The sequence below is a fragment of the Alnus glutinosa genome, chromosome 12, assembly GCF_958979055.1.
Source record: "Alnus glutinosa chromosome 12, dhAlnGlut1.1, whole genome shotgun sequence".
Classification (NCBI taxonomy): Eukaryota; Viridiplantae; Streptophyta; class Magnoliopsida; order Fagales; family Betulaceae; genus Alnus; species Alnus glutinosa.
The window spans coordinates 23,424,143-23,438,008 of record NC_084897.1 but is presented as its reverse complement, the minus strand read 5'-3'; the positions used below and the strand labels follow the sequence as shown (position 1 = coordinate 23,438,008).

The following is a 13,866-nucleotide window of genomic DNA, read 5'->3' as shown; positions in this document are numbered from 1 at the left end:
AGTTCTAGAAAAATGCTTGCTATACAACAGGTTGTGCACAACAAGTGCACAACCTGTTGTGTAGGTAACAAAGCTCTAAGTTCTACCCCATGTTGTGGTGAGTCCCATCTTATGTGTCTTGTATTGTGTACAAATTGTATACAACTATTGTGCATCAATCATTCTTCGTGGTAGTAATAGCAATTACACCGGTGACATGGCATGGCCCGGTGCCGCATCACCAAGCCGTTGAAGAATAAAAAATTCAAAACCAAGCATTTGTTCATTCATGGCCATCATTAATTCATTAGGGCGTCGTCACTGCCAGGCCTCAACCTCTTCTCCTCCTCCCTTCAACACCACCCCCAACGGACCCAACAATTACCATTAAAACCCAGCATTTGTTGGCGGCGCTGTAAGGTCACAACACTTTTCTCTTTCATTTTTTTTTTTTCATGATTTCGTTTCAAATTTCTCTCTATTTCTCTATCTATCTCTGACTCTCTGTTTGGTTGCTGAGAAAACTGTCGTTGGTTTAGAAAATTTGAGGAAAAAAAAACTTGTTTTCTGCAAATCCGAGGGGTTTCCGTTTAATTTTTGGATTTGACCTGTTTTAAGATCTCTGGGGCTTGACGATCTCCAGAGCCATCATTATTTATGTCTTATGAGTTTGTTGATGTTTCTTCGTATGGGCTTCTTAGATTAAGTTTGATTTGTCTGCTTCTGTTTGGTTGCTGAGAAAAAAAGTGGGAAGTAAAAGGATAAATGATTTTTTTTTTAAAAAAAAAAAAGAGTCTAAAATCTCAGTTTCTTTGGTTCCACATAAGCGAGTCTGTTTCTGTTTATATTTCATTTTCCCAAATAAAGAAGTAAGTTGGTGAGTAAGGTGTTTCTTTTGTGGCCGGAAGAACAGAAGAAAATGTTTTATTCTTCGTGGAATGCGGAAAAAAGAATCTGATCGAATTGGTTTAATTTTGACAAAACCCATTTTTGTTTTTATGGAATATGGTTATGATCAAAGTTTGATGACCTCTCTGCGACCAGAACATCATCTTCTATCTTTGGATCCTTCGGGTTCTTACGAATTTCTTGAATTTTATTTAACTTAATCCTCACTTTCACTTGCATCACTCGAATGTTTTCCATGCTTAACTTAACATGTTGAAAATTCATGATGGAAGAACTTGCAAAATGTTATAGTGCTGTGTGTTTTAGTTATTGCTCTATACGTTATTTACCAATTGCATTGATTAAGCAGCTTAGATTAAAGCAATGGGTGATTCCACTTGAAACTGCCAGATGATGTTGGGACATTGCGCAAGGGCTTTGAGTTCCATTTCACTCTCACGTCACTATGGGACAATGAAATATTTTATATGATTTATCCCTTCTGATGGCAGAATGTGATAGATTTTTTTTTTTAGTTTTTTGTTTCTTAATAAATATTTTCAGGTCATGCATCAATGCATGCTTTACTATACATGTAAGCCATAGTTTACTGCAAGTTTGACTATGCAGATAGGTTATTCTAAAATCTGGAGGATACACGTGTTTTAGTCAAGAATGGTGGTTTCTGGATATAAGGTTCTTTAACGTTTATGTTGAACGTTTCTGGATACAGGTTTAACGTTTATATCCAGAAAGGTGGTTTCTGGATATAAAAGAAAAGAGAAAAAAAAAAAAAGGAATGGCTTTCATGCTTAACTTAATATGTTGAAAATTCATGATGAAAGAACTTGCAAAATGTTATAGTGCTGTGTGTTTGAGTTATTGCTATATACTTTATGTACAAATTGCATTGATTAAGCAGCTTAGATCGAAGGAATGAGTGATTCCACTTGAAACTGCCAGATGATGTTGGGACATTGCGCAAGGGCTTTGAGTTCATTATCACTCTCACAGTTTACTGGGACAATGAAATAACTTCTATGATCCATCCCTTCTGATGACAGCATGTGATTTTTTTCGTGTTTTATTGCGTAATAAATATTTCCAGGTCATGCATCAATGCATGCTTTACTATAGATGTAAGCCATAGTTTACGGCAAGTTTAACTATGCAGATTGGTTATTCTAAAATCTGGAGCATACACCTGTTTTAGTTAAGAATGGAGCTGTCTAGATATTAAAATTTCTTTAACAAACATATATAAGGTCCTCAAGGGGGAAAAATGAGAAAAAAAGGAATGGTAATATCTGTTGAATACTTGTCTTAGGTATTTCTTGTCAAGCAATATCTGCCCTTAACCATCAGATATGTTTTTGCTCTGATAGTCTTTTGTATTGTTTCAGGCCTCAGCTTTATCATAGATCAATGAAGCACATTGTGAAGATTATGACATTGCTGGTTGGCATCTCTGCCTTATGGTTTGGCCTCTTGAAGACATATGTGGTTCCAAGTAGCCATACTTTATTAGTGAGTTAATTTCAGAAGTTTTTTTTTTTATTAATCAGTTTAATGTAATTTCTCCAATGTTGACAATGCTCAAAGTGCCCTGTTTCCATCTTCTTCCCAGCTACCTATCTATTTTATCATGTGTCTTGGATGCTATGGCCTATTAATGGTTGGAGTTGGTCTGATGCGGTTTCCAACTTGTCCTCAAGAAGCATTGCTTTTGCAGCAGGTACTTTCTTTTTTTTTCCTCGTTCACTTAACATTGCCATATCATGTATGGTGCATTTTGGTTCATTGTTCTTATGTGTCTCTATCTATCTGTCTGATTATGGTGAATACCCTTTTTCTTTTTAACTTTATTAAACAAACTTCTCCCCTTTAAAGTATTTAAGTTTATGAAGTGAACATTGTGTGGGCCAGAAGTATTGTAGCATAACTTGGGGAAGCAAGGGTGAAAGAGTCATTTTGAGAATATAATGAACTCTTTGTTATACATCATTACAGATATGGCGAGATATTTCTGATTATTTTTTGTTGCGTAGAGTTTTTATATTATCGGTGATGTATTTGCCACCTAGTATCCACTTTTTACATGACCCTTCTTTTGGCAAGATGCAGATGATTGTCGGGATATGATGGGGTTAGCGTATATATTTCCGAAGATTCCTCAAAAATCTGCTTTCTTTTCTTTTAGCTGTAAATATGTTGAAGATGGGATTTCCACTTGCAAGTGTTGGGTTTTCTCACAACATTTGAACAACTATGCTGGCAACCATTTGTTGCATTCTTATTTAAACACATTCCAAAAAAGAGGACATTTATATCTATACAAAGACTTTGTTAAGGATTTCTTTGATTATCAACTTTACTGCTTGCATATGGTTAGAGTTTTTCCCTCTTTTTCTTTTTTTTTTTTTTTTTTTTTTTTTTTTTTCATACAATACATGCATAGCAGGCTTAGCAGCTTTAAAGTTGCTTCTGATACATATCATACTGGAAATCTCAAATTTGGTTCCAACAAGTAAGCTGAAAACCAGGATGCAAATTGTGAAGTAGCTAGTGGGTGAACCTTTATAATTAATTTTCTGTGGGAGTTCTTATCTGATAGCTGAGAAACGTAAGAGTTTGTTTAAAAAATTTGTATCAGTTCATCATGTTTAGCACAAATTTGAAATTGTTGACTGTTAGATGCATATGATTGAGTTTTTTTTTCCCCCTTTGGTGACAACCAGCAGCAGTGACAACCAGCAGCCTAATGAGCATGTTATGATTCTGATAAGCAGTCTCATCTGTGTGCAGATCCTTTGGAATTATGATGATATTTTTGCATTGCTATCAAGGTGTTTAAAATTGCCTTTTAAACATAATTTGTTGATTAAATAAATATAATGTCCCCTAACTAAAATTTCAGTTATTATTATTCTTATAAAAAAAAAATCATTACTGTTATTATTATCATCATCTGTTAATTTTTTATATCCTTGAATCAAGATCATACTTGTTATCATACTTTGCAGAGTCTTAATTGTAGTATTTCTTTTGTAGGACATCATTGAGGCCAAGGATTATTTGAAGCAAAGAGGGGTTGATGTCGGTTCTGAATGATTTGGGGAAAAATCACTTTGTTCAATCTGCCAGTGGAGTGGGGAATTGCCATTTTTAGACAAATATTTTGCAGTGGCATATATATGGATTTTTACTAATCGTTTATCAAGTGACCTCTTAGGCCTATATGTGAACAAATTCCTTTTGCTTTCTTGCCCAAAGAAAAAGAAAGAAAAAATGAATCACTCTATTGGTAGAGTTGTAAGAGTGAAAAATTATGTTAATTTCCCTTTTTTCGGTTATAGTAAGTACAGAAAAAAATAAAGAGGAAGGGAACTTTTTTTAATATCTTTATCTCTTGTATGGTAGCTTTCTATTCAAATCTCACTCATCATAAAGAGTAGAAGAATGTGGAGGGAAGTTTTACTGAAATGTTCAGTTGTGAATCCTAAAATAGAATGGGAAGAAGCTATTGAATAGGGAGTAAGCATAGCTTATTGGAAAATGTTTGAAGGTCACATTGTGTAAACTAGCATTGGGGGCGGTAGTATATCATATATGGAGGCAACAAAATGATATAAAGCATGTCAATTTGGTGAAAACAGAGAGCAGATTCTGATCAAGAGGATTGATTGGCAATTGGGAAATTAGTAGTCATGTGATGGGTGCAGGAAGGTACAAGAAGTCAGAAGAAAACAAGGATTTTTTGTGTTGTAAATGCGATAAGATTCTCTAGAAATAGAAAATTGCAGAGTTTGGTTGTATATAGAAGTTGCATCTGTCTGTTTAAGTTTGATATCAGGTTGTAATTTTGTTAAAAGCTGTTGTTGGTAAGTAGCTGCGGTATAGTTTTGTTTTGCAGTAGTTGATATCAAGATGAATGGGGAGGTAGGAGTCTTTGTTAGAAGCTGCTGTTAATTAACTCCGCGTGGTATAGTCTATTATTTGGATTGCATAATAGTCATGTCAGCCATTTTAAAGTTTGTGTATTTAACGGTGTATAGTACATAATGTCAATACACTATTAAATGCATAAATTTTAAATCATAATCATAAAATAAATACTATAAGATCCTTCTCCTTCTCGGTTATCTTATTTACTCATTACCAATCACATGCAAATCGCAATCCTCATTTAATCACATCATATCAAACTCAAAAAGTACGTGAAATATTTAATTAAAACAAGAAAATAATAACGAAAACAACATTTGAATTACCACTTATCCTGAAATTTAAAGCTAACAGGAAAGGGTAGTTGATTTAATTATTTAATTAATATTATAAAACTTTCTACATCAAATATTGAATATGGACTACGTATGTATATCAAAACTAGCTAAAATCAATTAATATGATTTTAGCGATTCCTGGCTAGCTATGGCATCTTCAGTATGGTCTTTGTCCTATATAATTACCAGGAGGATAATAGTTGCAGGTGATGAAGACTGAAGCATCCGGGCAATTAGCGACAGCACAACCTAGCTGCTTGGTCTTCTTCCATATCACTTGGGTGTAATGCAAGCAGTCCTTCCCGTGCAAGCAAGAATTGCTGTTGTAATCGTAATAGTCCTTCTCCTCGTCAACCCACGTTCTCATCGCAGCCTCCGGGCCCATCCACCCCTCACCGTAGCCCCAGTAAATGTTCTCACCGTAAGGCCCATGGGAGTGGACATGCTTGCAACCGTTGGATCTCTGGTGTCGAGCGTAAGCACCGGCGTATGATTGCAGGGTTGAGTTCCACTTTAAGGCACCAAGACCAGCCCCAACCTCTTGACGGGCGGCGTTGTGGAGCTTAATGAAGACCGGAGCGATGGATTCGGCATAGGAAACAAGAGCCAGCTGGGATAGACTCAGAACACAAAGCAAAAGTACGGTATTTGACATGGGTGTTTTTTGTCTTGTTCTAAATGATCATATATGTTGCTCCTTCTCTTCCAGGCCGGCCAGTATGTATGTATATATACATACAAATCTTGACCTATTATAGTATGGTTTCTGTTGCAACTCCTAAAAAGATGACAGTTTTTCGGTAATGGATTTAGTGATTGGTTGGTGTTTGGAGAGGGTAGCTTCTATACACACATTCTCTCAACGGGTTTGGATCAAACTATATATGATCTTGGACGGTCAAAATCATGGAGTACGTGTTCAAGCATTCACGTTGAGCTTTTTTCAAAACCACTAAATATCAATTTTTTTTTAATTATTTCTCTAATTCAATTAAATGTTGTTTTTTATTGGTGAAACTAACTTTAATGCCCATCTGGCATAGCATATACAGAAAGTAACAGAATTAATTTCTATGCCAAGGACAACTTCAATTCAAACGGTTGCATGGATGAATGCATTAAATTCTTGAAATGTACGTGATGGACAATCAATTTGAAACGTGATGGGCAGAATTAATGGTGTAGATGAATGCAAACCAAAGACGAAAAAAGATGAAGCAGAGACACTAGAAAATCAAGACAACAACAACAAAAACAGTACGAAAAAATAATTCTTTCACGACCTTTTTGCACAACTTTCAAACAACCAAGAAAGTTGTGTAAAATGGGTTACACAATCACCTACAGAAAAAAGTTTGAAGCAAGCATTTAGTGCTGTACCTGAAGAAAGTTGTAGATCAGTGGCTGACGAAGAAGATCGATTTGGAACAGTCACCCACTGACCCACGGTCTCTGATTTGAAGCACTCAAGCACAGTCTCTCTCTCTCTCTGCTCGTGCGCGCGCGCGTACGACGAGGTGATGAGAAAGAGCTCTGTGCGAAAGGGGGGATGAGACAAAGGAAATAAGAGGGGAGGAGGGAAATTTCTGGGCAAAAGGGGGAGGCGGGAAATGTTGGCGCCAATGAAGGAAATAAAATTAATATATATATATATATATATATATATATATATATATATATATATATTTAACTAGTATTTTTTTTTTTGAGCTCTTTGCATTTGGAGAGTCAGAGGATGTCGTTACATTTGAAATTGGCCAAAGAGTTTGTTAAATGGTGTTCTTTGTCAAATTTTAGAGAAAAGTCAGATGCAGAGAGTTCAATATATATGAATGTTCTTAGGGGTTATATGTACTAGCATTGCGAGAACACTGCCTTTTCAAATGGAACTTATAATCACTTTGATTGAAATCAATAAGACGTGAAATATTCCATTAAGATAAATTTAATGGGAATTGATGATTCTATATCTTGGGCATGTGTATTTTAATAAGGAGTTATTAAATTAAACGTAGTCAATGAAATATGATTTCAATAATTCAGAGATAGTAAAATAAAGTGATGGTAAATTTATTTTTTAATTTAATTTTACTATGAATATTTCAAAGATGGGTCAAATGTAATTATAAAAAGTCAAAAGAGCTCTTGATTAATTTCAATTACAACTTTTTAGTACGATAGGTTGTAATTAATTGTAACCTAGCTGTAACAAGTTAGAAGAGTATTCGACACCCATTAAAGCTGGTTTTATTTTTCCTTTAAGTCTCTGCTCAAACTAATATTTATCTTTAAGGTTTGATATAATTGCACAAGGAGTAATACTCCTAATAGGCAGGCATGTGAATAAGTATTAAACTAAGACTTGGTTTCTAAGTACTACCCTATATATCTAGGATTCACATATCTATTTAAAAGTGCATTGTGTATGAGAGCTTACACTTTTTTATTACAAAATAAGAATTGAGGAAAATATCCCAAAGGTCTTGAAAGCATAGTAATGCTTTACAGAGGACTCTAGTTCTCATTATATCTTTTTAGATGTTATGCGACTTTTAATCTTACCATTGAATTTGAGATGATCATTATATGAATTTTGATCAAATGATAATTTTAAAAGTCACATAACATTTGGGAGGGCACAGAGTCTTCCTTGTAGCATTACTCCTTGAAAGCAAACCATATACAGCCTCCAAACACCATCCCAAAACCATTATCGAAGTTCTACTCACAAAGGTACGCGATTTCTTCAAGAATACATACGTTTTTATGTTTTGAAAAAACTTGTGCTATGTTCATCATAGAGCACGAACAACCCTTGAAAATTTTTTGCTGCTTTTGATGTGATTAGTTCACATATATGTTTCCAACAATGTGGTATTGAATTTTTAATCTAGGGCAATTAGTGTAGACTGTGTTGTCTAAGTCCCTGACCCATATTTAATTTTTACACCTAATTCTGTTCTGAATTATACAGAGTGTTCTAACAGAATGGTAGGGGCATATGAGAAGAGCTAGGGAGTGGATTGGAGGCTTATATCTATCCATTGGTTAGCTACCTACCAAATTGAATTATGTTCATAGAAACCAATTCTCTCTCTCTCTCTCAACATCTTCTAAAATTAGACCTCCTTGGGATGCCACAATGTGCATGAGTGTTGGCAAAATACTGCACAACGACACAACCTCAACCTACGTACAAAACAAAACAAAAACAATAAGAACAAACAAGTAAATTTTCTAAAAGGTGAAAAAGAAAAAACTGTCTGGTTTCTATTTTTAATCTGCTCAACCATATCATTGTTACATAAACGAAATTCAAAAGCTGAAAAAGAAAAATAGAGATCGAAGATCGAGCGCCATGTCCTTGTTATTCGTTTCTGTTCTTCTCATTGAGCTTTTCGGCTTTGTTAAACCGGATGCTGTTCAAGATCAGGCCGCTCCCGAGAACATTGTACTCCCAGACCCGTTAGTTCCGGGTTTATACGTCTTCGGAGACTCCCAGGTTGATTCTGGCCTCAATACCCATCTACATACATTAATGACCGCAATGTATAAGCCTTACGGCATAGATTTTAGCATTGGTGCCACCGGCAGGTTCAGCAATGGCGCCATCATTACGGATTTCCTAGGTAATAAGCATAGAAGCTTGATGGTTTTGATAAGCGCTAACCATTGAACCAAAAGTTATAATTTTTAAGGGTCAAACTATTGAACCAAAAACCCTGTTAAATACTGAATACTGATTTGATTAAACCCTTTTAACCTTAGGATCTTAACAGGTTCTAATAATGATATTCACTGGTTTATAATACTAGAACTATTAATTTCATATATATATATGTGGAATTGCTATGAACAAAAGCTAGACCTTTTTTGGTTGGGTTCTTGGGCTATTAATTCCTTGATGATACATGTTTTCATTTGTGTAGGCCATGATCTTCAGCTACCAACTACGCTTTCTTACGGGGTTTACAGGTCCCTAGATAAGGTAGTCAGATCAGGTTTCAGTTATGCATCTGCGTCTGCCGGCATTCTTCACAAAACTGGACTTGAACTAGTAAGTTCATCTATGTATATATTTTTTTCGAGAAAATTTTACTTACCACGTACACTTTTAGTTTTTTTATCACTTTTACAATCACACACTCAAACTTTAAATATTGTCAATTTAGTATATCAATTTTTCAAGTTTTTTCAATTTTATTACTCCGTTTGAATTTTCCGTTAAATTCTAACTGAGGGATGTCAAAATTCCAAAAATACTTCTCATTTTTTTAGGAGAAAGAAGAAAAAATTATAAAGATTTAGCCGTTGCTAAAGATTTAACGGAATTTACAACAATACGCATATATACCTGAATCATTGAAAATACATATATATGAAGTATTTTGAGAATTTTGATAAGATTTAATGAAAAATCCTAACGAATTAGTGAAATTGAAAAACATTAAAAGATGGATACACTAAATTGATACTTTTTAAAGTTTAAAAGTATGATTACAAAAGCAATAAAAAATTAGAAGTAGTAAGTGAAGTTTCTCTTTTCTTTCACATCCACACATGCATATATTATATATATGGAGCCATGCATGCATGTATCTGAAAGAAAATATGTTATTTTTGCAGGGGGAAAATTGGAGCATGGGGAAACAAATTGCCATGTTTAACAAGACAGTCCAAGAAAACTTGAGAAGAAACTACAACAGCACAGAGCTCCCTAAATACTTGTCGGAGTGTATCTTCTTAGTTTTCATCGGCACCAGCGACTATGAAACCAATTATATTGAAGTTTATTACAACACTAGTAAGAAATATACATCTGAACAATTTGGCAGTCTCCTTGTGATGCAATTAGGGTATCAATTGAAGGTACTGCGTCATGCATTTTATAAATAAAAATGCTTTATATATGAGGCAAAAATTAAAGAGAAATGATATTACGTGCATATAAATTTTTTATACAGCTTCATACAATCAAGATTCAGATTCTTTCAAAAAAAAGTTTCAAATTTGTCATTGAATCAATAAAATTCAATGTGAGTCCTATAAATTCAACAGTTAGGGACAGAGTCAGACATTTGGTTAATTGGGAGGGGCCAAACAAAAAAAAAAAATTAAAATATGTGGTCAAAGTATAAATACAAAAATATATTGGGTGGGTTTGATATCTCTTCATCTTAAAGTTTTTAACGCCTTCTTGAGTCTCTTCTATGCTTGGAAGATTTTTTTTTAAATCTTCCTCTTCCCAAGTTCTCAGCACTTAATAATGAACCACCAAAATAATATGCTGAGAAATTTGCCATGACCCCTACCGACCACCCCAGCTCCGTCCCTGTCAATAGTGAATTTGAAAACGAAATATGTAAGAGAGATGTATTTATATCATGAAACACGTTTGTTCGATCTACTCTTGGTTGCAGGCTCTGTATAGATTGGGAGCCAGGAGGATTGTAGTGTTTGAAATAGGCCCTATCGGCTGTTATCCAGCTTCACTGAAAGTTTTCGTGCCACGGACTAAATGCGCTGAGCACATTAACGATATGGTAGCGATTTTCAATAGGAAGCTCCACAGAAAGATTGAAGCATTGAGGTCACAACTTAAAGACGCAACCATACTTGTAGCGGAGATGTATGGGCTTATCAAGGACATGATAGAGAGGCCTTCATCATATGGTAATTATGCATTTACTTCTCTCCAAGATATTATTAATTACCACCGGTAAACTAGAATAATTTTTCTTTCTTTCTTCTTCTTCTTGTGCACGTTACAATTTGTGTCAAAGGCTTAAGTTAATACTATGTTTAATTATTTAGCTAAGGCCCTTGAAAACATTTTCCGGAAAAAGGTAGACTATTTTTCAATGTTTGTTTAAAATCTTGAAAATGGTTTGGAAAATATTTTTCGACGTTTGATTCGTATGGAAAATCGTCAAATATTTCTTATATTTTCATATAATCTAAGGAGCTGCGGGGAAGAGAGAGACGACAAATATGAGCTTGTTATTGAGATCCAATGTAATTGTTTGCTCATATTACTTGTAATTTAGACAGACAATTATGAGAGGACCCTTGTAGACCCCCTACTTGGGTAGGTATTTGGGCAACCTAAGACCTGCACGGGTAAATAGGCCCCCTCACAATTGCATGTTTGGGGGTATGAGAAAGCGGCGAAAAATAATTTACGTTTTGTGAAGATCATTTTTTGTTTTTGTTAACTGAAAACATTTTCAAGTAGACAAGTATTTGACACCGCGCCAAACACTCAAAAATAGAAAAAACCTTTTTCAAAAAATATTTTACGTCGAAACAAACATAACCTAAGGTGTTAGATCTCTAGCTGCTTCAACAAGCTAGTAAAATCTAACACGTAAAATATTTATCTAAAATAAGGATAAATTGTGAAATTATATTCGAACTCTCAATACTTATCTTATATACTACGTTAAATCACTCATTGTCCAAAAAATTTAAATGAAAAAAAAATTAAAAGTATAATAATTTAATTAATATATTAAAATTGTGCTATTATTCTCTCTTTACTTATCACTTAATTAATTTGTAACAAGCAAGCACATATCTTCATTATTTTGGTGGGCGTGCATATATGCAGGATTTACAGATGCTAGGAACAGTTGTTGTCAAGTGGGAAGTGGTGGAATAGGGTTATGCGTGCCGGAAACAGATGTGTGCCCAAATAGACAAGCAAATCTATTTTGGGATGATCTTCATCTCACTGAGGCAGCAAATGCGATTATTGCGGGCAAATGCTTTACTGATTCCGATTTCTGTACACCACAAAGCATCCGCCGACTTCTTTTCCCAGGACAGACTCATAGGCCGGGCTTCTCCTACTTTCTATTCCTACTAATAATAGCTGGAAATTTTTGTTTTCACCAAATTTTAGGATTCTAATTATATATTTTTTTTCCTTCCAAAAAAAAAAAAAAAGCAAAATCCACACATTTGTTACCCATCCATAGGCCATAGCGAGTTGGACAGGCTTTTTTTTTTTTCTTTTTCTTTTTCTTTTCTTTTCTTTTCTTTTTCTTCTTCTTTTTTTTTTTTTTTTTTTTTTTTTTTTTTTTTTTTTAAGTTTTGTAACGAAGTATTCAAACTTTAAAAAGTGTCAATTAACGAAAGAGTTGGTGATCTCAAAAGAATTCATAGTTTGAATAGGTTCCAGGAATGATCAATGCATGCGATACTTTCCTGGCCAATCCGAAATTGAGGAAGGTTCACTTATAACTCCTGATTTTTCATCACTTTTGCAATTAAGTATTTAAACTTTAAAAAGTGTCAATTCAGGGTATCTATCTTTCAATTTTTTTCAATTTCAACCCTCCATTAAAATTTTCTGTTAAATCATATCAAAATTTCTAAAATATTCCTCATTTTTTAGGAATTTTTTTTTTTTTTTGCAAGGATTTAGGTGTTAATCAGAATTCAACTGAATTTGCAAAAATACCCATGCCTTAATCTTTGAAATTTTTTTATAATTCTTTTTTTTAAAAAAAAAAAAAACACACACACAGGTATTTTGAAAATTTTAATAAGATTTAATGAAAAATTCTAACGGAGTGTTGAAATTGAAAAAAAAAAAAAAGGAAAAAAAAGGAAAAGAAAGAAAGATGAATATCTTAAATTTACACTTTTTAAAATTTGAGTAATTAATTGTAAAAGTGATGAAAATGAGAGGTTATAATTGAAGTTTTCCTAGTTTATTAGTTACATTTTATGTTTATTATTATTATTATTATATTTGTATTAGTTAGAATTACAAAAAATTTCTTGCAATTATAAGATGCTTACCTATCTGACCAGGTGTTTCGACTGCCGGAATATTGCTAGGGCAAGTAAGCCCCATTTGATACCTCTCACAATTGAATTGCGGGCAGGCAATTCCCCAACCATATTTCAAAGGCTACCTGCCTTCCATTTTGTAGCCTATATCTCGAGGTTTACTCAGGTTATGCTTTTATGGGTGGAATGTCGTGCAGTCACCCTCAGAAAATGTTCTCTCTTTTGATGTGAATGTGGTGACTGGTGAGTGGCCATCATATGAACTCCCAACACCTCAAGAGCTAGCATCATTGTATTTATTAAGCCTATTTTCTCATATAAAAAGCTTGAAAGGGTTTTGCAAGGGCTAACAAGTCCCAAAAAGATACCTTTTCCCACCCACCATGTCTCATCGGATTAAATTTTTGAGAAATGCTATATACCTCACCGATATCTCACTTTAATTTTACAATGGTGACGTGATAGTGTAATAACTATTGAATAAGTCATTGTTAAAAATATATATCCAATCTAGACTATATCATGTTAGCTTAGTAAAATAAAAGTTGGATACAAGTGTGATGTTCTAGGTGTACAAAACCGTGCTATTGAACAAATATAATTTATCGTGGACATAAATTTCTTACAAATCAACTTTTAATATTGACATGTGTCCATTGAATGTGAGAAGCACATGTTTTTTTAATTGCATATACTTCTCAGTTCTCATATGCTTTTTTAATAACTTAGAGAGCACGTCACTTTTAAATGTCGGTCTGTTTGAGTTTTCCTACAAATCAATTTGTAGAAATTTATGTCCATCTATCTAGAATAATTCTAGACGTCATACACATGTCTCTTTTATGTCCATCTAATAATAATGTGACTTTTAAAATCACTATTAGACTTGTAATTGATCATTATTGAATTTTGATCA

General features: G+C 33.9%; 3 protein-coding genes across 4 annotated transcripts; 2 read left to right on the top strand and 1 right to left on the bottom strand.

Moving 5' to 3' along the window:
- Window positions 1–260: 260 nt before the first annotated feature.
- Window positions 261–4,266, top strand: LOC133852023 (dolichol-phosphate mannose synthase subunit 3-like). Of its 2 annotated transcripts, none has more exons than XM_062288686.1 (4): window positions 261–394; window positions 2,271–2,394; window positions 2,495–2,602; window positions 3,919–4,266. In XM_062288686.1, the coding sequence occupies exons 2-4, from the start codon at window positions 2,293–2,295 to the stop codon at window positions 3,976–3,978; spliced, it is 270 nt and encodes an 89-aa protein (XP_062144670.1). In that variant the 5' UTR covers window positions 261–394; window positions 2,271–2,292; the 3' UTR covers window positions 3,979–4,266. The 2 variants fall into 2 exon arrangements, with proteins under 2 accessions (XP_062144670.1, XP_062144669.1); XM_062288685.1 differs by having other exon boundaries at window positions 261–399.
- A 905-nt stretch (window positions 4,267–5,171) lies between these two features.
- Window positions 5,172–6,473, bottom strand: LOC133852440 (pathogenesis-related protein PRB1-3-like). The gene has a single exon (XM_062289199.1). The coding sequence runs from the start codon at window positions 5,803–5,805 to the stop codon at window positions 5,308–5,310; it is 498 nt and encodes a 165-aa protein (XP_062145183.1). The 5' UTR covers window positions 5,806–6,473; the 3' UTR covers window positions 5,172–5,307.
- A 2,035-nt stretch (window positions 6,474–8,508) lies between these two features.
- Window positions 8,509–13,300, top strand: LOC133852682 (GDSL esterase/lipase 7-like). The gene is made up of 7 exons (XM_062289445.1): window positions 8,509–8,779; window positions 9,080–9,207; window positions 9,777–10,019; window positions 10,571–10,823; window positions 11,761–11,937; window positions 12,972–13,003; window positions 13,148–13,300. The coding sequence occupies exons 1-7, from the start codon at window positions 8,509–8,511 to the stop codon at window positions 13,298–13,300; spliced, it is 1,257 nt and encodes a 418-aa protein (XP_062145429.1).
- The last annotated feature ends 566 nt before the right edge of the window (window positions 13,301–13,866 follow it).

What these genes read in the sequence shown, in the direction of transcription:
- LOC133852682 (XM_062289445.1), top strand. Translation starts at nt 8,509, where the DNA reads ATGTCCTTGTTATTCGTTTCTGTTCTTCTCATTGAGCTTTTCGGCTTT. An exon ending in CATCATTACGGATTTCCTAG is followed by an intron (nt 8,780 to 9,079) that starts GTAATAAGCATA and finishes TCATTTGTGTAG; the next exon opens with GCCATGATCTTCAGCTACCA. An exon ending in ACAAAACTGGACTTGAACTA is followed by an intron (nt 9,208 to 9,776) that starts GTAAGTTCATCT and finishes TTATTTTTGCAG; the next exon opens with GGGGAAAATTGGAGCATGGG.
- LOC133852023 (XM_062288686.1), top strand. Translation starts at nt 2,293, where the DNA reads ATGAAGCACATTGTGAAGATTATGACATTGCTGGTTGGCATCTCTGCC. An exon ending in CAAGTAGCCATACTTTATTA is followed by an intron (nt 2,395 to 2,494) that starts GTGAGTTAATTT and finishes TCTTCTTCCCAG; the next exon opens with CTACCTATCTATTTTATCAT. An exon ending in AAGCATTGCTTTTGCAGCAG is followed by an intron (nt 2,603 to 3,918) that starts GTACTTTCTTTT and finishes TTTCTTTTGTAG; the next exon opens with GACATCATTGAGGCCAAGGA.
- LOC133852440 (XM_062289199.1), bottom strand. Translation starts at nt 5,805, where the DNA reads ATGTCAAATACCGTACTTTTGCTTTGTGTTCTGAGTCTATCCCAGCTG.